This window comes from Patiria miniata, unplaced genomic scaffold (genome assembly GCF_015706575.1).
Source record: "Patiria miniata isolate m_02_andy unplaced genomic scaffold, ASM1570657v1 HiC_scaffold_16, whole genome shotgun sequence".
In the NCBI taxonomy this organism is placed as follows: domain Eukaryota; kingdom Metazoa; phylum Echinodermata; class Asteroidea; order Valvatida; family Asterinidae; genus Patiria; species Patiria miniata.
The window spans coordinates 11247753-11272601 of NW_024037054.1; the positions used below are offsets into that span (position 1 = coordinate 11247753).

The window sequence follows — 24849 nt, forward strand, 5'->3', positions numbered from 1 at the left end:
CTCGGACTGGGACTCGAGGCTAATTGTGACTCGAGACTCGGACTGAACTCGGACTCGAGGCTTGTGACTCGGGACTCGGACTCGACGTTGGTGACTCGACTACATCACTGGTAAATAGGTACGTTTTCCTATACACGGTCTGCGTAAAAAAAAATTAAAAAAAAGATTTTTGGTACACCGTGACAGAAATATGACTTGCTTGAATCTGGGGCCTGTTTAAACAAAACGAAATCCGCCAGACATCAGTCTGCAAACTGATCGAGGCTCCTCGTGAAAGAAAAACACAAATCACGAGGAAATGATATCGGGGGAAAAGTATACGGGCTGGATTGATTTCCGCCCCGTCTCTTTTAGGGTCAAACACGATTTTTAGCAAACTTTTGCAAGAAATTGACCCCTCTTGCAATTCTTATCGTGCCAAGATTACCACAACTTCTCCTATTGGTCCCATACTCTGGCTGTATTGAAGGAAGATATAATATACATACATTTGGAGGTACGCCCATATAGAAAATTACCACCACAAGAAGACAGACTTGCCACGGAGGATGTTGCACCAATGGTGGAAGTTGCTTGCTCTGGCCCTGAGCTGTTGGGTCTCAGCATGGGCTTCATCTCCTCAAATCTCCGGAGACTCGTTCCTCTTTGTCCAGAAGCATCCTCAGGAATTCTTCTGTGAGGCAGACTTTGGTAAGATGCTCTCATTGTATAGGTGTGCATGTGTGTATTTTATGTACTTATATACCAGGGAGAGTTGTTTGAGCTGAGAGGGGATGCATGACATGATTCATGGGGAAGGTCAAGGGCAACATTGGGGCTTCTATACATGAACCCTCCTTCTGTTTACAAACAAGCCACCTTCCATGCTCAGATTTTGATCAACGACACGGTGGAATGCTAGCATCATTGTTACAAGCGAGTATTTCTTCTTCTCTTTTGCCAATTAAACCTGAAATTGGATTGTGACAAACTACATGTATGAATATTTATACAGGGTGAAAAAGTGATTGGAGTAATGATCGTTCCCCCTTAAAACCAATCAAATTTGATAAATACAGCGAACACGAAACCCACTTGTCGGGACCATTGTTTTGGTGAAGTTCTGCATCACTTTTAAAATCTCAGATATGAGAGCCCAATTCATAAGCTTTCTTTCAGTACAAGCATCATTCGAATCACGCATGTACCTTTCAAACGCAACCACCGTTTTAAAGTTCTGCCCACGGATCACAAAAAGGGAAGTGCTCTTTCAGCAAAACCAAAACAAATCGAATGTGTGAATGGTTTTCGTTTTGCTGAACGAACGCACGCCTTTTTTTTTTATCCGTGGACATAACTTTAAAACGGTGGTTGTGTTTAAAATTTTGTAACCGTTACGTGAGTGATTTCAATTATTCTTGCGCTAAACGAAAGCTTATGAATTGGGCTTTCATATCCTAGATTTTAAAGTGCTACATGTAGAATTTCACCAAACAATAGTCCCGACATTTGGTGTGTTTTTTTTTACTTACCCTGTATGTCTTAATGACTGAATTACTGAAGTACTGAAATTGATCGATGCTATCAAAAGTTATGCATATTATGTTTGACTAAAAAAACCCCATTTTTATAGCTGTCCATGGAATGCCATTGGAAGCTGTTGAGCTGAGTGAGAAGTACAGATTTCACACAGGCATTCAAATAAAAATGAGATTTTACTAATTTGAGTCAAGACTGAAACATAGTTTTTACTGCCAAATTTGGTGTTTTGATTAAAGGAAGAAGTCAACTCTCTTTGTCTGAAATATTGATGGTGATTTTTGTCTATTTTCCTTTGCACGTTGTGTTCTTTCGTGGAGTTTGGAAAACGTCCACGTTTCATTGTATTTTAATGTCTATTCATTAGTTCGTCGAACGGTAAATGATCAGTGGTGGACAGCTGAATTTTGTGTTATTTATATTGAAATAGACATTACTTAGGAAAAGAATATGCAAATTACGTGAAATTTGCAGTTACAATTGTCAATAACATACAGGGTGAGTCAAAAAACGAAACCCAAATGTTGGGACCATTGTTTGAGTGAAGTGCTACATGTAGCACTCTCAATATCTAGGATATGAAAGCCCAATTCATAAGCTTTCTTTTAGTACAAGAATCATTCAAATCACTCATGTACTTTTCAAGTTACGGAATTTTAAACACAACCACTGTTTTAAGGTTCTGTCCACGGATCACAATAGTCCCGACATTTGGGTTTCGCTTCTTTTTTTTTTACTCACCCTGTATATTTTGTCCATAGTTTATAACATGGAGCTAGCCACCTTTTTTTCTAATTCAGTAATTTTGCCTTAAGTTGACTCACACTGTACATGTACAGAGAAATAAAATAGGCGTCAGAGTCGAGTAACGTGTAAATGGGGATTTCATTTAGTTTGAGCTGTATGGAGATTAACTTCAAAAGCATTATGCCAATACATTGCAAGTATCAGTTGACTACATGTATAGCCTAATGGATATAATGGCAGGTGGTATTGGGTAACAGAGGCGGATCCAGGGGGCATGTAGGGCGCACCCCCTTTTTTTCTTCAGAAAAAAACCTGTTACACACGCTTTCATTAATTTCACCCGGACATGCTAAATTTTGCCGAACAAAAAGCATGTATTTCTGGCGCATCTGTCATCAAAATGTACATTCATAACATCAAAGCCATGCCATGCTGCTAAACGTAGAGTTCTAACGAGTCAATGATTTTTGTGACTCGAGTCGAGTCATTTTAAAGAAGTGACTCGAGTCGAGTCATTTTAAAGAAGTGACTTGAGTCGAGTCGAGTCATTAGGTCAAGAAGGTCTAGTCGAGTCGAGGCAAGTAGTTAGCTCGAGTCAATTTGAGTCACAAATATTTGAACACTATATACAATAAATATACACAAAGTCAATTTTTTGGCTTTGTTGATTTTACATTCGGGCTACTACATTGTGTTCATGTGGTCCCGGACACCACATTTGACTCTTCATTAATTTGATTCAACTAGTGGGGACACTGATCAAACCACGTATGTACATGTATATGTATACATTATTAGCGAACATTCTAAAGTGATGTGAACAAAACCCGGCACCCAGCGTTAAGTCATTGCACATTTTTCGCAAAGTTCTTTATCGTTATTTATTTTTGGGACTCGAGTCTTGTTTGCCTTCATCGAGTCGAGTCATTCTGATGAGGGACTCGAGTGGAGTCGAGTCATTTGCTCGTAGTGACTCGAGTCGAGTCAAGTCGAGTCATTTGCCCTTACGGACTCGAGTCAAGTCGAGTCAGCAAAACTGGAGTCGGACTCGAGTTGAGTCATTGACTCGAGTCATTAAAACTCTGGCTGTACGATGTTCGGCATACGGTAGCCTTTCACCAACGCCATCGTGGCTTAACTTGCCCGCATTAGACAAAGCGGCGAAACCGCGAAGCCACTGGAAATGGAGACCACACACGTGAGTGGCGAAGCCACGAGGGCCTTTTCTAACTTGTCGAGAAATTCTTATGTTTTTCTTTATAATCTCGATTTTCGCTACCACAAAAGGGTAGCAAAATTCTAACCAATCATCAGCCTTTAAGTGCGTGCGTGGCTTCTACCCAGACGCGTCGACGCGCCCGGATGCTTGCCCAAAATTTAAAAAACAAAAATGCGAGTCTAGTTTTCCACGAGATCGTGGCCGCGTAATTGTTCTTACATTATCTTATTTTAATTTTACTGATAAAGGTAAATTATTTGAGTGTATGAACCTATTTTTCATCTGAACTTACAGTTATTTGCTCTTGCGTTTTTCTTACTCACCCTTCTTTTAAAAATGGAAGCGACTAGGCAAAATCCGCGACTAGGCAAAATCCGCGGGAAAGGCCTTGTAGCTTTGCCACTCGTGCCTGCTGACTTAATCTTTGCTCCATCGCTTCGGGTCTTCGTAACTCCGCCGCTCTAATCCACGATGGCCTTGGCGAAAGGCTAGGCATACGGCAGTGCAGTGCAGTGCCATCGCCATTCACTGGTTCCCACCGCGTGCTAACAGAATCAAAGCTAGGAGGTAGGACCGGAACCAGTAGCAATTAATGCTCCATTTTTCGTTACGATATTAAACTTTATTCTTTTCCTGTAATCTTTATGGTACTAAAAGATCTTCGCCATGTTTTTGTTTATGAGTACGATCTCAAACTACAATGTCATGTCTTCGCCAACGCCAACACGCTAGGAAAATGATTTACTGATGTGCTGTTCTGTGTAGGCCTAGTTGTGCGAATGTGCACCGAAAACAATGTTGTCAGTGAAGAATAAGTTGTTTTCCAGACCAACCGGCGACAATCTTCAAAATAATAGAACAAGGGTTTCCTGTGACGTCTGACAGCTGGCTCAAAATGGTGAAATGCCCGATATTTGACCTCTAACATCATTCAGTTATATAAATAACTTTCTGACGACCGACGCGCTGGGAAACGCAACCAACTGATTATCGACATTTAATTTTAGACTTTTTTAACGATTCTTCCGGTCGCATATTTCCCCAATTTTCGATTGGAAGTGATCTGCACCGTGTATCACTTGCATGTCGACATTCAGTGGAATTATAATTTTGACAATGATTTATAACCGTAATCAATCCTGAGAAACATTCATGTTGGAATTTCGTATTGGCATTCCACACTTTTGTTTTCACATCGCGTACGTGCGTGAGAAAGAAAATGATAACCACGACGCGAACCTTTTACCTACCTACATCCGATGGATTCTAATGTACTCGGGCTTGCTTGAATAAAGTTCTTATCAACGTGTCAAAGGATATTTTCAAGTTTCTTTTTTTCAGTGTACCCATATGACTATTTCGGAAGTGAGAGGTAAATTTTTGGAACGATGTTTCTCTTTCACGTCAAGCGAATTTTCAGTTTATTCCACTAATTTCAGATGCCAGTAACAATTTCACAAAGGCCCTGAGGGTGATTTTCTTTTTAAAAAAAAATCATTGTACCAAAAATTTTAATACTCCGACTTTTACCCGCTAATTTTCCTATTAAAGGGGTCCGGAAGCGCGCCACCATGGGGTCAACTTCACAGGCTCATGAGTCTGTATTTCATATAAATCTAAATTCACGCTGCACCGGTACTTGTTGGGTACTCGCACAAAGGGAGCATTGTACCCAACAAGTCGGTCCCTTAATTGGCCGTTCCAGAAGAGAGATAAAAGGAAAACGACGCAAGTACCACATAAACCACACCGTAAGGTTTTGTACTTGTTTTCCTTTACGACTGAGGACTTGGGACAATGGGGGATTCGTGATAACAAGAACCCCGAGGACCTGAGCCAAGTCCTCGGGAGTACACACAATAGGGGAAAGGGAACAAAATAGGTCCTCATATTAAAGTATAGCATATATCACGACTGGGTGTGTGAATGGGTCTGTTTATGGTGTAAATCGAGGACACACAGTGTGAAACATCCTTGTGTATTAAATTGAGGACAGAAGTCAAATCGAGGGCGTCCTCGATTAGAAAACGTGTACAAAACCAATGAGAGCTGTTGCAAAAAAGTTAGAGTATGAACAGCAGATCGATCAGTAATGAGGAACAATATAAAATCTTTGATTTACACCATAAACAAATAAAACGTGTGTTTTGAGTTTGAAAATGTGGTTTCAAAATGCTGCTATATATTTAACCAGAATTAATTTCCTGGGCTGAAATTCGGACTCTGTAGAAAATTGCCCTCTGGAGACGTAAACTTTTGTTTCCTATTACACACATGTCTCCACAGGGTACCGTGTATCAGACCCAGTACACGAGAACAAAGGAATGACCCGATCCAGAAGGATACAAATTCCAGTACGCGTGTGTTAACGAGCTGGTCGCCCACGAAGCCAACTGATATTGAGTTTTCCAGCCCCTATGTTGGGCCTTGTTGGCGGTTCCCAAATTTGTCAATGTCTTGCATTGTTCAAGGGGCGCTAGTCAGAAGCCATTAACGCGTGTATGTCATGTAGCCAGGGATCACGCTCAAGTCACGAATACCCGGGAAATAGGCTAAATAGCAAACGGAGAACCAAGGGCGGATCCAGAACACATTTTTTTTTTGGGGGGGGGGGAGCCTCGAAAATTGTTTGGATTCTAAATTCTCTGTGGTGCGATCTGAGGCCATTTCTGACCACTTTTGACCATTTTTTTTGGTGATGGTGGTGAACGTAGTCTCTGCCTTTGTAGCAACGTCACTAAAAAAAAATGGGTTTTTTGGGGGGGGGCATGGCCCCCGTTGCCCCCCACCCCCCCCCCGATCCACCCTTGCGGGGAACACTCGTATGTTAAATGTGAGAATTTTCAAGTAACCAAAGCTTGCATGCCAGTGTAGCCTTTTGTTTGAAAGCATCCGTGCAAAGGTAAAACATATGAAGCCCGGGAAGGGACAGGGTGGAATTTGTTTGGGGGTAATTTGATAATTCGTTCCCACGAATTGCTAATTCGTTCCCACGAATTGCTAACTCGTTCTCACGAATTACCAATTCGTTCGCACGAATTACTAACTCGTTCGCACGAACTGCTATTTCGTTCGCACGAATTGCTATTTCGTTCGCACGAATTGCTAATTCGTTCCCACGAATTGCTATTTCGTTCGCACGATTTCCTAATTCGTGGGAACGAATTATTAACTCATGCATCCGGGAACGCGTTAGTAATTCGTGGGAACGAGTTGGTAATTCGTGGGAACGAAATAGCAATTCGTGCGAACGAAATAGCAATTCGTGCGAACGAGTTAGCAAGTCGTGCGCACGAATTAGTAATTCGTGCGAACGAATTAGCAAATTACCAAAAAAAAAATCCACCTTGTCCCTTCCCGGGCTTCATAAAATGCAAACCAGTTTCATTACAGAAAAAAAGTAGACAGGTCACATTCTTGCTTATCTATCTCTGACGTACAGTACTGGTTGGCAAAGTGCTGCGTAAGACGACGTCGAACGTATCCCTGCGGAACTTCCATCACGTAACAAGAATAACAGAGCTCCGCCCATCTCCCACTGAGACCAACGTCCTATTGGTCAGGGTCAAGCGCGTGTTCAAGGGGCGGTCCTACGCCAAGGAGGGCAACACCGTGGCCCTGGTTACCAGTCGAATTAAGACGGACTTGAAGGTGGTGCTGCGTCGGTCTTACGTCTTCACAGGTAATCTGAATTTTCGCCCCTCCCCCAAGATCTCGGCCATCGAGTGACGAAACATTTAGAAACTCAGTACATGCATAGAGCAACTCATCATAAACACACCCAAGAAATTTCATGACTATACGTCAAGAGGTTTTGGAATTATGGCTTATTAATTTTACCTGTGTACGAATGGTAATTCTGCTCTGTGTACACGACGTATATGGGAAAATTCAGTTTTACCGCCGCGTAGCGCCGGAAAATTGTTCGCTGCGCGGCAACCCGTGGTCCGATTTTTTTGTGTTTTTGGTATCAAAAGATGCGCAAGGCTTGAGGCCTCAATCGGACTATTGACTGGCGGGAAAATCTTTTCGACTTTCTCAGTCCGATTTTTTTTTCCACCCTTTATGGACCTAATGCATAATGACGTCATGCTTTGTTTACAATGTGCGCCTCTTGCCTGTGTTGTAGTACTCGTACTCGGTACTCGAACTCGAGTACTACTCGAGTACTTTTTTTAAGAGTACCCGTACTCATACTCGTACTCGTACTCGAATGTCAAAATACTCGTACTCGAATGGTGGTACTCGTACTTGGATAGCAAAAACTCGTACTCAACATGTCGAAATTGTGCTCGATCATCAAAGTACTCGTACTCGAATATAGCAGTACTCGGGCAAAAATATGGTATAGCTTGACTCACCATGGCCTTATTTTATCGATACTTTCAGTTTGAAATGGTTGATTGGCTTGTGGAGAAATCGAAGTTTTCTGATTTTCCTCTGTGCACGTCCGGACAAACACATTTAACAGCTAGCCTTTAGTGTGTCTGTATATCGGTCTGACTGGGTTTGGGCCAATTATGCACAATAAACCATTTGCCGTATGGCCGTATTCGAAAAAAGGAGTACTCGTTCTCGGAATACAAGTACTCATACTCGTACTCGTACTGGGAAGTTCAAGTACTCGTACTCGGAGAGTGTCCTTGTACTCGGAATTACAAGTACGTATCGTACTCGGTAAATTAAGTACTCGGCAGTACTTGGTACTCGGAAAAAGTACTCGACTACAACACTACCTTTTTTGTGGGAGCCAGGTGGGAGACGAGAGCATGCAAGCTCCCATGGGAACAAAGTGTGACGTCATTATTTCCATCTCCCTCACCAAGGCTTTGTCCGCATAGCCAACGTGCCTGACGATTATGGCCACTGCTCCAGTCTCCTACACACTGGCAGACACGTGTTTGTGGAGAATCAACTCAACTTCATGTGGGGGTGTTCATGGTTCAAACCCCGCCCCCTCCTGACGTCAGAACAGAAGCAGGGATTGTCTGGGATGTACGCCAAAGGCTGTGATTGTCAGGTAGGTCTGTGTTTGTATAGTGACTGGTCATTCGCTGGTTCCCATCGCTCTTTCCATGGAGTTAGGTGACTTCTAATTCCGCTGAAAACTCGATTTATGGATTTCGTTTAAGCTTTGACTCGAGTCAACACTCACGCGAATGTACAAGCATTAATTGATCACTGTATTCGAACTACCAATCATGCATTCCAACGTCGGCGTTTCCTGAACAATTATGTGAAATAGATAAGCGGTCACCAGCGAAGTAAAAGTGTGGGTACAAGACTTTAGTGATGACTGCTGAAGGTTTCTTTCTTTGGGTTCTGTGAACTTCTGTCCAGTATCCCCCGAGCGACTAAAATGCGAAACACCGCGCGGTGCACTTATACATGCATGTATACCTTGGTATGCAATATGATTGATACTATAATAATGGTTTTGCATACCATTACCAGCGAAGATGGTGCTTTCACTCACAATTTAACTGGTTCCCACCTTTCCTTACAAAGTCTGAAGTCAGCAATGTTATAAAAAATGTCCGGTCCTGGCGGCCACTTCCTTTCCTTGTTATGCTAACCTTGCCCCTGCCATACCATGAACGCAATGCCGTATACGACTTAATTACCGCGCAGATTGTTAGGCTAAACTGCGCAGACTAGTGTATTTATCTTTTGATATTTCACTATTAACTGTCGGTGTGCGAGGATTGTCCATAAACAAAAAGATAACGAGTCCTTCTAAAGTGGTATACAGTGGAACGCAGCTACAACAGAAATCGCGGCATCCGAGACAAAGTTCGTAATAGGGATTGTTGTGCGGTTAGTAAGGTTCAATGGGGTCTAGGCACCTTTCGTAGTGTTCCCTTTTAAAAAAATAAGCAAAATTAAAAAGTTTGAAAAACATTGAAGACATATTACTTTCTTTTTCTGTGAAGATCGTGAGATGCCACGGTCGAACTGACGACCCGAGAAGGTACTGCTTCGGCGACCTCCAGGGGGCGCTGTTCGGTGAGGGCTGCGTGATGCATCACGGGAACGAGCAGCTAACGGTGCCGCTGATGACATGTTCCCGCCGCAGCGGTGGTTACAACGACACCTGCAAGTGGATCACGTGCTCTGCAGCCAGGCATTCCCGCCCCGAGGGTAAATTCTCTGCAGTTGGCGCCGGTATTAAGCCCCCGGTTGCAACCTCCAGCCCAAATGCAACTTGTGGTGACTTGTGCTGAAATCGATTCTCTGTCATTATAAGTTATCACTACTCCCATGGCAACGGGATGCCTTCGTTACTGGCAACGGTACTTGACGGTTGGTAACAGAAAGACAAATGAGATGCTTTGTTTATTCAGGACAATGTGACGATGTCGGGGAAGGATCACACATGACTTTGTCTACCTCATTCCCTAGTCTATCTATCTTTTGTATTCTGTATTCAACCAGTATTGCCTCCCAATATATACGTCTGCTGCTTAACATAAGAAGATTCACTTCAAAACTTTGCCTGTTTCGCTATTTTATTTATATGAAAAGGAAAATGTGTAGGTCTAAACAAAAGTTTGTATAAACTGTCACTAATGATTTGTCTGACCATGAAAAAAAAATAGTATGCTTTTCTAGAATGAAAGATAAATACAATGCAGATATAATTATGTCGTATTTCAATGAATGTTCGGATGTAATTTTGTGCAGGGTACAATCTCTCAAATTTGGATGATAAATCTTTCCTTTGTGGCAGGTATCGACAGTTTTCTATGGTCAAAACTTTGCATTACCAATATCGCAAGATATGACAATTCGGAAAAAAAGCAAAACTCATTTGTTATGTTACAATAAAAAATTCCAAACTGCTCGACAGGGATCATTACTGCATGTAAATAAGATCGCGTAACTTAGATTATAAGGCCTGCTGGCTGCTGCAGAACCTTATCCCGCTCAATGTTTCAGTCTTTCCAAGGGCCTAACCAGAAGGGCTAACGTGGGCCATCCTCCCCCCCCCCCAAAAAAAAGACATTTTTTTAAAGTGACGTTTCAATAAAGGCAGGCACTGCGTACATCACCATCTTTCCCGCCAAAAGGTTTGATTCAAGTGGTCAGAAATTGCCTCAGATCGCGCCACAGAGCATCTAGAATCCAATTTTTGTCGTGCCCTTAAGCGGTCCCCGAACCCCACTTTTTGGGGGACCAAATGTTTGTATTGCCCCCCCCCCCCCCCCCCCCCCAAAAAAAAATGTGTTCTGGATCCGCCCTTGATTATGTTGCATTACTTTAATGTAACGTGACATTTTAATTAATTACATTTGTCGAGAGCACTAAGTGTGAATTCAGACCAAGATGGTGTTTTATTCCAAAATATGGTGGTATTGAGCGGCACGGGAATCCCCCTTTTACAGTAGCTCTCTTTAAGGCCAACAAAAAGTCGACAATTTCTGGTATGCGCGCGCGTCGCAGTAGCCATGCGCGTCGGCAAAATGACAATTATTTGTTCAATGAAAGATGATGTCTCAAAACCGCCAAACTAGCAGGTTTGACTAAAATCCTGCTGCTGCACAATTTTAACGTGTTTTTTGATGGGGTTACGATAGTACAAGCTTTATGTGGCCTCTCTGGCCTCCCATATACATGTATTTGCACCAAGTTTAGCCGGACATTATTTGCAGTCATCAGCCGACATTTGAAGAAAAAAAACGGTAAAAAAAAAAAAGCCGCGTCGCCGCACCACTTTTGGGGCAAGTTCCATACCAGAAACCGGAGACCTTTTTTGGGGCCTAAGGTGTCTTCGTGAAAAAAATAACCGGCTTAGGCATTTAATCATATCTGATATACACAAATGTGGCTCTTCGTTTGTTGGAGAACCAATTTAACGTTTCAAGCATCCGCCCAAGAAAACTCCGAGCATGATCAGCGTGGGTTGGAAAGAGCGCCCGAGCGGGTCGGCCGATGAAGGGCATTCCTCAGGCTCAGGCTGATAGTACCCCGGACTCGCCAGCCACTTCTTGACTTCATTTTTGATGGCCTGAAGAAAGATAATAATGGAGGGGGACATTCTAAAGGAAAATTCCAGCCAAGGGATAAGAAAGACACAGATGAAGCGCCAAACAAAAGGAATCGTTGAAACTACTGTTACACGAACGCCCAAATTCTCTTTAAATGGCATTGGTACACGATATGCTACTGAACTATTTGAATAGGATTCCATCTTGGATGTTTTTCCCCAAACCGGCTTCGTCTCCGTCTCTGGCTTCAGGCATACAGTTTGGCAAAGCAACTGCATGGGGCCGGAGACGGAACCGAAGCCGGGGTTTGGAAAGTGGCCCTTAGCGCAATCGTTTCTCTGCATTTCACGTGGATATACTTTTTCTGGATTCAGGAGGGCGCTGTTGCCATGTTAATCAGCTACTTTCCCGCCAAAACAGTAAAACTTTCTGACACTTTGACATCAACAAAAATCCCACAAAATAATGCCAAACGTTAATACAGACATCAAATTGTTCAGTATTTCCGAACAGACCTGTTGGCCCCAAATGATGCAGGAATTTTAAATGTGGTATTTACAAGGACACACGTGTGTAATGGGACCATATGCATATTCATATAACCTTTGACCTATACCTCCCATGGTTACTTGATTGTACTGTACATGGAGCGTGGAACATGACCTACAGAACTTCACCTAATAAATCGCCTAGTCTTGTCATTATTCTATCTGTATTATCGTATCACAACGTGTTTCGAAAATTACCCAAAAAAACCATCCGATTGCATAGCGCTTAGGCTATTATAGAACTTACGATTCTTCCAGCTTTGAGTGCCTCTGTGTCGTAACTGGTGGTTGCCCTGGTATCCTGGCAGTGCGATCCACCTCTGATCATTACTGCCTTCATAGACTCAGCCAGATTTTCTTTGACGCCGAGTGCATGCCATGGATCGAGATCACCTGTCGACAAGAATGGTGATCGAGAGATATAAAGAGTGCAATGTTGACACAGGTCAAAGGTCGATGAGAAAGAGTGGATAACCATATAGGTAACACGTCATTCACCGCAAAACTCGCACGATGCAGCAATACATCAAGTATTCTCTCGATGGTTTAATACAAAGTTTCGTTGCTAAATTTCCTTTTCTTAGACAACAATGACGGTTTCTGTAGGCCTATAATGACGCCATTTTCTGCGTACGTATTAAATGAGTATATTTACTAAAACATCATGTACACTGCAACTAAATTGTGTCTGTACTTCATCCTTCAAACAAACTTATAGAAACATACACTCTAAAAAGTGTTGGATTTGACCCAGAACCCGGAATCTGGATCACATCCAACGCGAGCCTTTTCAGATTTATGCTACTGATCTCTATAAAATAAAAATTTGGATCGCCCATCGGGCTGTTAGAAGTGAAGTCGCCTTCCGCCATATTACCACTCCCATAGCAACGGAATTGTTAACAAATCTATCCTAATGTAACCGTAAACTTTGCCTTTTTCCCACACTTTACTTGGACACTTTACTCGGCCATATATTGTACGTATTCATACAACTCAAGTATTACAGCTTTGCATTCGAAGACCGGTTTTGCAAACACTTGCGCATGCGTCCAATTTTCATTTTATTTTTTGCATCTTAGATCACGTCCCATTTCTTTTCGTTTTCTGTACTCTCAAGGTACCGGTACTGCCCGGGTGCACGGACAGTGCCGTTTAGCAGTCTTCACACGTTGATCCGGAGGCCGTGGGTTGTACAACTTGGTACTTGTTATTAAATCTATTCATTTTCAAATAAAAAGAAAATCATGACTTAAAGTATTTTTATACTAAATTCTGTTTACATTTAAACTTTCATTCTTTTCTATTCAAATGTTATTATGTACAGTGGTTATATACTGGTTCCCGACACATTATTGGAGCGGAGGGGATCGGAACCAGCGCGTAGCTTCAAATGCGCCTACAGCCAGCAATGGCCAATGAGCTTTGCAGATTTGTACACTTGGAGATCATAATTTATACCAATAGATGGCGTCGGTTGGGGCGCCCCCAATAATGGCTGTTTGACCCTACCATTCGCAAACACTATCCTGGACCCCCAGGGTTTATCAGCGCCGTAGTACGAGTTAGTGAAGTCGACGTGATCCAGCACCTCGGATCCAAGCTCCACTCCAAAGATATCCTTGCATACTTGAAGCCACCAGTCAAGATCCACAAGGTCCAGAAACATACAGTTGGTGTCGGCGTCGCACGTCTGGTCTGAAAATGGCAAACAAAACAATGTAACCGGAGCTCACGAAATGAGTCTTAAAAGACTCGTTAGTCTTTACATGCAGTCGGAAACACATAATTTGCTCATTGTTTTGATATAGCAGTTTGACATCCAAATATTGTTTTACAGTTAATTTATATATATGCCTTCATGTTTGTAGAAGAACGGCTGACTATTCCAATTAATTGCCATAATGAAATACTTTGTAAAAAAGGCATTACTCAAAAGTAGTTCTGGCAGCTTGTGACTCGTTTTGTTGGATTGGGTCACAATTATTATTCAACCTCGTCCCGAGTGCTTACTTTATTTCCAACCTCGTTTCCAATAGTAAGTAATGGATTTATATCGTGTAGTTGGTGTTATTTCCAACGTGCATTGACGTGTTTTCACAATCATTATAATTTATAAGGGGGGGGGGGGGGGCGCTTGGCTTGCTGGACACCACATAACACTAGGAGGCGCTGTTCATGATACAGATGTACATCTTATGTACAATTACACCCCTTAATCTTACATCAATAGGCGCATTTAAAGCTTTTGTACTTATTTCCCCTTTTTCAGTAGTATTGGTTTTCCCGGCTATTTTAACACTTGTACCACACACATGCCTTGTATCGATACTTTAATTTCGGACTTGTGTGGCAGACATAATGAGGTGTCGGACTTATGAGGCATAAATAAAAAAAAAATGCGACTCGGTCCGACGCCGCATAAGTCCGACGCCTCATAAGTCTAAAATTTTGGACTTATGAAGTGGACTTATGAGGCGTCAGACCTGTGAGGCATAACTGATTAAAAAAATTGCGCCTCGGTCCGACGCCGCTTAAGTCCGACGCCTCATAAGTCCGAAGCAACGTTTGTCCATTGTCGGACTTATGAGGCGTCGGACTTATGAGGCGTCGGACTTATGAGGCGTCGGACTTATGAGGCGTCGCCTATGAGGCGTAATTTATGCCTCATAAGTCCGACGCCTCATAAGTCCGAATTTTGGACTTATGAAGCCCGGTTCATACTCGGCGCGAAAGCGAAAGCGAACGAGAATTTGTGACGTGGTGTCAAGTATTCGCGCTGCGAATTTGTAAAAGTTGAGCACATTTCAACTCGGGGAAATTTCGAAGCGAATGTTTCATGACGTCAAATTCGCTTCGCATTCGCATTCGCGTGGAGTATGAACCGGGCTTGAGGCGTCGGACCTATGAAGCGTCGAACTTATGATACGGCCCCGGTGAGAGAGCTATAATGGTGGGCGCATACTGCTCCCTGCTCGACACCCTGGGGACGAGGTTGGATATAGTTCAATCCCCGTTTTAACAACTGCAACGATACGATAGAAACTGCCACAAATGGGTGTTATAAAATGACATTGCATTGACCTAGGTCAGTTGACTGGATACGCTTAACCCCATTACTTTCAACCCAATACGCACTTCAATTAGGCTCAGCGTGGTGTACGATAAATTAGTCACAATCAATCGCATTTTGCTAATGATAAAGGAAACTAAACATTTGGAGAGCTTGAGTTTTCAAACCTGACAGGATTTCACAAAGTTTTTGGCTTAGAGAAAGATCCTTGTAAAATGTTAACTTTAGGCAAGCATTCAGTGGCGTAGCCAGGAATTTTTCAGTGGGGGGGGGGGGGGGGGGGGGCGCTGGGGGTCTGTAACATTTCAGGGGGGGGGGCGTCAAGCAGGGGCGTCAATCGCTTTTCAAAAGTGGGGGGGGGGGGACATACCTTGATCATTAAACTGATGCAAGCGCGAAGCCCTTACGGCGTGGGGTTCGGGGCCCGCTCAAGGGCCCCGAAAAAATTGGATTCTAGATGTTCTGTGGTGTGATTTGAAGCAATTTCTTACGACTTTCCTCCATGCTTTAACAAATATTTTCTTGGCAAAAGATAATTATTTGAACATCGTTTTCGAGGTTGGAGACATTGAATCAGCTATCGGTATTCTGAGCTATTGGCGTGGGGTTCGGGGCCCGCTTAAGGGCCCCGAAAAAAAATTGGATTTTCGATGCTCTGTGGTGTGATCTGAGGCAATTTCTTACCACTTTAACCAATAATTATCTTAGCACAAAAGATAATAATTTAAACATAATTTTCGAGGTTTTCTCAGCTAAAGGCATAAGAAAATTTTGTGAACATTGTTTTCGAGGTTGGAGTCATTGAATCAGCTACCAGAAGTCTGAGCTATAGGCGTGGGGTTCGGGGCCCGCTTAAGGGCCCCGAAAAATTTTGGATTCTAAATGCTCTGTGGTGCTATCTGAGGCAATTACTGACCACTTTAACCAATATTTTCTAAGCAAAAGATACATTGTAGTACATAATAGGGCCCTGTAAATGACACACGAGTTCAAAAATGGGGGGGGGGGGGGACATTTGATATTGTGTCCCCCACGTACTCTTCAAAAGGTGGGGGGGGGGGACATGTCCCCCTGTCCCCCCCCCCCCCCCAGGATTGACGCCCATGGCGTCATGTAGATCAATGATAATTTTTTTAGAAACTCAAAATCTCAGTGGGGGGGGGGGGGGGGGGGGGACTGGGGGGGCGACAAGGTTTCATGGGGGGGGGGGGCGGTCCCCCACGCCCCTCGCCCCCGGTGGCTACGCCACTGCAAGCATTATATCACGCCAATCCGAGGCAGTACGCAGTTGATGTCGGCTTTTTATTTCCCGTGCTTGGGGAATTTGAAAAGGAGGGGTTTGCCATCATGCATCGTTCTCGCCATATACAACAAGCCATGTATACACACTATACATGGACATAAAGTGCGTTTGACGCCCATTCCCCGCAGTTGCCTTTACGAGAGGGTTGCACCCTCACAAGCATCGCGATCGCGCTATACACTTAGCGGGAACAGTGCATTTTCATGTTCGTATATAGGCCAATATTCAGTTTGGTTAAAACGCACTATGATTTTTTTTGGCGGGGGGGGGGGGGGGGGGGGTGGGGGTGCGGGGGCATTGGTGCTGGTAGTCTAGGTAATCTATGATATGCGAGCAGATTCGTTCATTAATTAGGCATGGCAACCGCCTCTTGACCTCTACATTTAGACCAATCAGTGGGCGCTTCTATATTGGGTCTTTGGTCATTCGCCCATTGCGCGTCACAGACAAAGGGATAAAACAAACTGTGTCACGCGCTCTGTATCATGTTACGCGATAATGCGCCTGGCTGTTGTTGTACTACAAAACACTGCATTAGAATTAACCAATCAAACCATTTAGTCCTGATTTGGGAATGAAATGAGGTCACGATTTAGTAAAGTCGACTCCGATTGACTTTGTTACATGGATAACGGGTGATACTCAGACTATGCTGATGGCGTCCCCCGCGCAAAAATTACTTGGGTCATTCCCATCACCCGGGCCGGGATCGCCGTCCGCGTGCATGACAGTCTATTGATACCGTGTTTTTTTAATATAATTTGTGTCACTTACAATAGCCATACTCTGTGCACGTCTGATACAGCCATGGTCGTGTAGACGTCACGTGGGAGTCGTTGCGGTAGAAGTTGATGAAGTTACTGTATGAAGCGTCTGTGCATGTGGGTCCGCTGACGACCTATACAAATATACAACATACACGTTTTCCAGGTGGAATTGAGAAAGAAAAACTGTTTACCAAATTTTTGATAGATTTAAAATCAAATAGCAATGAAACGCATGCATACGGATATATTTTTTTGTGAAAATATATAATAATGCCCAATTTGGACCGCTTTGAAATCGGGTTCCTTTTACCCTTTTTATTAATGAACGTTCACAGTCTAGTCTTCACTTAGGCATGCGCAATACTAGTCCGTATTTCACTGATGTCCATTATAAAGACTGGATAGGACATCACGTAAAAACGCTGTCTCACGCGTTTATGGAGATCAATGCTGTTATTTCGTTTACAAATTCACACTACACCGTCACCGCTGCGTTCTGCGCCTCACCGCACATTATAGTGCGCGCCACGCGGACTGACATCACTCGCGAGAGGCGCATCCCATAACATAGCTACAAGGGTGTTTACAAGAACATGAAATAAATTTGTTGAACAAAGTCGTTGAAAATGTATAATATTTTATTGTTTTGACTTTTTGACCCAAAGGTAGTTATGAATGGGAATTAAGTTGTGCTTGGCCGGTATTAAACAAGTACGTTTAAAACTAACTTGGGGCCCAGGTCGCCGTTAGGCTCAATGTCCCTCGCCTTCGGCTAGGGCCATTATCAGCGTCCAGTCCCAACGCCGGTCTTAAACGTACCTGTTTAAAACCGGCCAAGCGTTTTATTCCCTTTTTAAAGTCGACTTACGTGTTTGAAATACACGGCCTTCAGCGCGTCAAGAGGATCCGAAAACGACTCGTTGGTCATGATGTTGCAGATACCTCCAACTGTTGGCCTTGTGCTCGCATAGAGAACATTGTACTGCGCAGCACCCATGAAAGTGTCCTGAAGGGTACTTGCAAACATCTTCCTGTCGTTGATGTCCGTTAGAGGGAGGCAGATATTGAAGGCCTGCTGAAGCTCACTCCATTGTTCGTTTGCCAGCATCGTGCCCACTGCCTGGAATGCTGACTTGATACGCGAAACGCACTGCAACAACCAAAGAAAATCGCTCAAGACTCTATCGCGATATAGATCTTATTCGATACCGGTAATTTAAAGCAAGTTCGATCGAGCATGGAAGTCACCTTATGATTGAGCTTCGACATAACTTTACACCTGCGCACGTGAAGCAACGTGCGAGCGTCTCTACTTAAACAATGGTAAAAATGTCATTCCGGTTTTATTTTAGGGGGAGGGGGAGTTCGTGCATTAACGCATAGGGCTTTTGGTAGGCCTCCCGTCGATGCCACAAACGGTAAGCGGGTTACGAAAAATCAACAACATTACTCGCTTGTCAAATTGATATGAACAGCGTGGGTCCTAGGCGAAGATAGTCGAAATGATTATGGTTAACCTCTCGCTCGAACTAGCATTTGAATAGGCGCATGACCATGCAGCCAGGGAAATATTATAACAAACATCACCAATTTTATTGAGGTAGCCTGCTTATTAGCATAATGATATGACCTAATTTAGAAAAAAAAATGAGAAACTGCACTTTATCATTGGAACAAAATTTTTGGGGAAAATTGAAATAGTTTTACATGATTTAAATGTAGGCACAATATTTCCAGTATCCTACAAAGTAAAAGCAAGTAAAGTCTGTCATGCGCGAGCCAATGTGGCCCATCAGGCTGGCGTTTATCTCCAGTTGCAGTAGCATGAAAAGACTGAGAATATTTTTACTCCCCCTGGATGGGATGCTATTCCGTCGCAGGTTACTCCCCAGCTAATGCTGGTACCCATTTATACTCCTGGGTGGAGGGAGGCAAGTTGGAGTGAAGTGGCTTACCCAAGGACAAAGCACCTGTAACAGCAGCTGAATTCGAACCCCTGACCTTCTAATCATGATCGAGTCACGAACCTTAACGACACCAGGTCACACTCCCCACCAATAGCATCCTAAGGAGACGCTTAATTGGAGAAGAAGAAAAAAGTGACTCTTTAATTTTTGTTGAATGACTTCAGACACGTACTTGTTCAGATCCCAGTGCGACAGGGTCACCGAATGCTGACGTCACTACCTCGTTGTACTCTCTGAAGTTGGCTGCGGCGCGCACCGGACCAGATGACGAGACGGCCCCATGCACTAAATGAGGGTACTATGGAGCAAAAGTCGGGATTAGAGTTGAAGGATCGATTGTTTCAGAATTCATGTCATGGAAACTGGATCGTCATTACTGCATGGGGCGTGGCCAGTGGCGTAAGTACTGGGGGCCACGGAGGGGGAGGGTGCCCCCACAATAGATGTCCCCCCCCCCGTTTAAAATCTTGAATTGAACAAAGAATAAAAAATATATATATCATTTGCCTTCAGTGCCCCCTTGAAAAAAAATTATGCACCCCATTCCAGGTGCCCCTAGAAGTTTAATCCTATTTATATCGCTGCTGGGCATGGCATTACTTGTCGTACGCGCATCTCAGTGCTCCTTTAACTACTACGCCAAGTTCGATCTGTGGGGGCGCTATAACGAATCTACGTTGAGGGGACGAACAGAGGTGATTTTGAGTTTATAGTGAAGCAAGTTAACAAGTTGCAATATAGTTTTTCAAAATTATTTACCTAGTTACTACACCTACTGAAATTTGCTTAATCAGTGGTATGCTTTATACCCACAAAATAAGTCTGGTTCCCTGTTCCCATTGTAATATGGGGACAGGTAGCTAACAGTGAATCCTGGAACATTCGGACGCTTTTCTCCTAATGTGTGGACCTTATATGCATGACGTACTATTTGTGAATCCCGCCACCTAAATTCAAAATCACAACAGCAATATTTGCGCTCAACCAGCCTTTTGCAAAATGACAACACAAGCCACGAGTGTGCCATTTCGGAGTTGATGAGCTTCGCATTTTGCTAAATTCGAAAGTAACCTACTTTTAAGATGAAATAATCTCTTGATAAATCATCTCGGGATGTCGACATCCTACTTTCAAGATGTCGTCATCCCGTGATTTACTGTCTCACAATGTTGGGAATCCTACTTTAAGAATTGTGCAATCCGTGATAAAGTATCTGAGTATGTTGGCATCCCTCTTAAAACATGTCTTTATTCCGCGATAAGTGAACTCAGGATGTCGACATTTTACGTGTATTAAAGATGTTGTCATCCCGTGATAAATTGTCAGGATTTCAGCACCTTGGATGGCACCTCTAGAACTCCGTAGGTATATAGTAGGAATATAACACCGTAATGTTATTTGAACACACGTCTACCCCTCAAAATTTGAACATGGCAAAGTACCTTAAGCCTGAACCACGCCGTCAGCGCTCCGGGATAGGAACAGCCAAAGCTTATCCAGAGGTTCTTCTCTGTCAGCTTAAATGTCTTGGTGGCGTAAGCATGGAATGACACAAGATCGGCAAGCCTATACAGAAAATGAAATGAAATCGTTGAACCTAGGAAGGTAATACTTCATCTGATGATGGTGGATTTAAAGGTGATATCATAACATGGTCCCCCCCCCACAAAAAAATGCAAGTATATCGGATAGATGGACCGCGAGATGTACTTCCACAACCTCGATGAGAACAATATAACCAGGATGGTGACCTTCTACCCATTATATTTGCGAGAAAAGTCACAAGCTTTACTCGGTTGGGACTCGAACCCACGACCTTCTGCTTATAGTATTGCGGAGTTATGTACCACTCGACCACTGAGCTTGCTGGGATCGGGTAGCAGGTTCGATCCTGATGTAGCAGCGGGCACCGTAACTAAATTACTTATTAGATGCCGGGGAAAGGTCGTAAATTCCATCGTTTAAAATGATACAGCTATAGCGTACTATACTGGTCGTCATACGAGGTGGTCTTGAAACTTACGGACTAATGCGCTACACGAAGAGTTTGTTTGCTGCACAAAATGGCAGCCATGTTTATTATATGAAGTGTGTCGTCAATGGGAAGTTGGCAGAATGGTGCCTTAGGCCTGAACGACTGGATGCGTCTCGGGGACTCATTTGTCAACTAATATAGGCTGCCTGCGCTGCCCTCAAACCGTGTTACTGTTATACCTCTTTCTTGAATACTGTATTTTCATTGGCCTCGAACGATCACGTGTTAAGTTTATGAAAAGTCATAGCACACTCCCTATGGGACATCACGTACGTGATATCCCACAAGGCGTGTGCTTTGACTTTGTACGTACGGTACGCACGGTGTGAAACGCTTGTATCGTTGGTACCGCTATTTCACCATGTTTGCACACATGAGTGGGAGCAGCCAACTAGCAGACGATCAGCTGTTTCGAGCACGCGACATGCATGTGAGTCACGTTCGATTGTCATGATTGTTGTGTTTGCTGCTGTTTGTTTTCGTGATTTTTGCATCACAAACCAAAGAATCCAAGACAGAGGTATAACAATTAATTCGCCTTGGGTGCTATGCGCCCCTCAGGTGTTTAAAACGTCCTATCGCACATCACAGCAGTCAACAATAATTGTTAATTAAAGTTGCACGGTGACCGTTCATAATTTTGTGAATCGAAGATGTTGATGACGATGGTGATGATCGATGACGGTGGTGATGATCCTTGTTTCAATTCTGAAACATGTTCCAGGTGTAACTTACGCTTGCTGGCTCGACAAGTAGTTCAACTGATCGAGTTTCATGTATTCCTGTGAAATGATGCCATAGAATCGGTGTTCTACCGCCAGAATGAGGGCGCCCTCAGTCACTGCCAAATCGGCGATTGGACCTTCAGAGAGCGACACACAGTCCGTCAATGATTTTAGAGTGGAAAACTACCCGAATTTTGTCTTAAGACAATTGTTATGCGGTGTTATTTTCCCTCTCTCTCATATTTGTAATTTAGTATCTGGGCATGGCAATGGTTTTTATCCTTTTTTAACTTAACTGTTACCCAGCACATAAACCAATAGAGGACACGGGTAGACTCAATTTAAGAGAGCCCTCATCGGTTGCCAGACCAGCGGCGAGATAAAAAGTTAATGCAAAATCTACGAGTCACTGATTGTTATTTGCTGCACTGACGTGATGGGTGCAAGAGTGCAATGACATTCCCATAGACACAAGTGCTAAATGCCCATACTTCAAAATTCTTTTAAAAATACTCAGAACTCTCACAGGTATTTCAGCTGCACAGTAAAATGATAATCAACATGTCATCTTTTATTTTATTTTCATTTTTTGGTGGGTTGACCATTGACTTTTCAAGGAATTCTCACTCAAAGAAGATGACACTATTTTTCCCAAAGCGGAAAAGTAGCCATCTTGAAGAAGAATCCCTTTACAACACGGCAAAATTTCGCGCCCAATAATTGCATCCAAAATGCTCAGAATTGGAAGGCCCAAGTCCGGGCCAGTAGTTTATTGCCATATCTCTTCAGTGCTATGACGATTATTCCCCTCATTTGTGTATACCTTGCCAAAAAAAACGCTATGTCGATTATTCCCCTCATTTGATACGGTGGCCAAAATTTTGGACAGATGCTGATGGCCTAATAAAAGGTACGAAGCGCGAAACAAATGAACAGTATCTAATGAAGTTGAAGAGGGGGTAGAGTGGGACCACGTTTTGACGTTGGAATAGGGTAGAAATCCAAGAAATTACCGTTGCTGAATTCATATGGATTCATTGTCCATTCCCCGCCAATGTATAGGAAGACTGGTCCGTCAGGTTTGCGCCAGTACTGATCAACCACGTAATACTTCTGTTGGTACTGGCCCGTGGTCTGCACCTCGAAATGGTCAAGCGGTTGCGGCAGGTAGCTAATCGTGTAATTTGCAGCTCGCATCTTGATCCCCAACCTCGCGATCTCGTCCTCATCCAAGCGATCCCACAGTTGCTTGTGTTGATTAAGCACATAGCTGAAGTGATTTTCTGCAAAGCGACGTAAAGGCGACTGGTTACGAGGTTGACAAAGCACTCAGACCTACCCACTTTACTCATCTCAGGCATAAAAAAGGTAAATTGTACTCAGAAATTATTAATAATAATAAATTATAGGTTTTAGAAAATAAAGATAAGAATAATATAGGAATAACAAGAGATGTAGGGACCCACACAAAAACACAGCTTGTCGATTGCGAGTCCCTGAACAAAACAACAAAGAAGATAATGGAAGACAAGGACGAGTACAAACAAGTACAGTGCGAAAGCTAAACAAAAGCGGAGGATGACAAAATATAATGACTATCAAATTAAATATGAATTTTAAAGGAATATGAATGAATATAAGTATACGGGGTTCCAAAACAAGCAAACAAATTCAAAGGAACATGTCCAGAAAGCCATAGCAGCATAATGATGTAAAATACTGCAACACGATGAAGGAGAAAACACTTGGGGTGATCTGCCTTGAATGTTAATATCTAAGCTGTAGCGGTAAGCAAGGGCGGATCCAGGGGGGGGGGCCAAAGGGGGCCATGCCCCCCCCCCCCAAAACGAAACCAATTTTTTTTTTTTTTTTATGTGACATCGCAATAAAGGCAGGCAATGAGTACACCACCATCTTTTCCTCAAAAAAAATTGGTTAAAGTGGTCAGAAATTGCCTCAGATCGCACCACAGAGCATCCAGAATCCAAAAATTTTTGGGGGCCCTCGCGGGCCCCGAACCCCACGCCGTAATTTTTTAGACCCACTTTTTTGGGGGACCAATTTTTTTTGGCCCCCCAAAAATTGTGTTCTGGATCCGCCCTTGGCGGTAAGTCACATGAGGTTTGGTTGTAAAAAAAGTTGCTCATTCGGGGGGGGGGGGGGGGACATAATCGTTTTGTGAAAATTCGACCTCGATTTGTGTAATTTAAACAAAAAGAAAACTTGGTGCCATGAATTCAGAGGCTTATAGACAGGTCTATAGTGTACTATAAAGATCACTGGTTAGGACAGACATAACGCCTTTTAAGTGATCTTTATTGTACACCATACAGGTCAAATATCGGTTGGATTGTCGGTAGACATTTGATGAGTTGATTTAAAGCCAGTTGTTTGAGCTGTCCTTCCACAACACTCACGACAAAAGTGGACAAAATTTGGGGGCAAAGAGTAAAACTTACCAGGCTGCTCTGTAGCCATCACATGAAGTGCGCCACAGCACACCACAAGAAGCAGGCTTGTCCAGCCGTTCATGGTTGCCTATTAAGCAATTGATCATGACAGCATCAAAGAGACGTAGTGTTTTCTTTTCTTTTAGGGGGTTCAAGAAAGATTAGTATTGTATATGGAATGAACATGTTCTTGTAAATTATGAGTCCATGTTCATAAATAGACAGAACTCCGGAGAAGTAAAACAAAAATAATGGGCGTTGCCACGATTTTTTTTTTCCAGAGGAGGACAAATCCCTTAACCACCCCGACGCCCATGAGTATAACCAGAGAGAACGCAGCTATTGTATCTGCATTTCCTTATAGGCCTACATCGTATTGTGTTGGAAACGACTAAAGCCAAAATTGCATCCAGTTTCTCACACCGGCTGATTCAGAACCCTTTTTTTCACGGGGGAAGGGGACGACTACAGACTACGGCATCGACTAATAACAATAGATTTCAAATAAA

The 24849-nt window shown here is 43.2% G+C and overlaps 2 protein-coding genes across 2 annotated transcripts; one reads left to right on the plus strand and one right to left on the minus strand.

Moving 5' to 3' along the window:
* Positions 1 to 505: 505 nt before the first annotated feature.
* On the plus strand, positions 506 to 9981 carry LOC119722992. Its single transcript, XM_038193440.1, has 4 exons — positions 506 to 690; positions 6927 to 7166; positions 8311 to 8504; positions 9418 to 9981. Exons 1-4 carry the CDS (start codon positions 549 to 551, stop codon positions 9706 to 9708), a joined length of 867 nt encoding a protein of 288 aa, XP_038049368.1. The 5' UTR covers positions 506 to 548; the 3' UTR covers positions 9709 to 9981.
* Positions 9982 to 11208: 1227 nt separating this feature from the next.
* Positions 11209 to 24422, minus strand: LOC119722993 (thymus-specific serine protease-like). Its single transcript, XM_038193441.1, has 10 exons — positions 24350 to 24422; positions 22904 to 23173; positions 21901 to 22027; positions 20573 to 20696; positions 19303 to 19428; positions 18032 to 18313; positions 17171 to 17294; positions 13533 to 13718; positions 12268 to 12413; positions 11209 to 11492 (listed from the first exon to the last, which is right to left on the minus strand). Exons 1-10 carry the CDS (start codon positions 24420 to 24422, stop codon positions 11337 to 11339), a joined length of 1614 nt encoding a protein of 537 aa, XP_038049369.1. The 3' UTR covers positions 11209 to 11336.
* Positions 24423 to 24849: the final 427 nt, after the last annotated feature.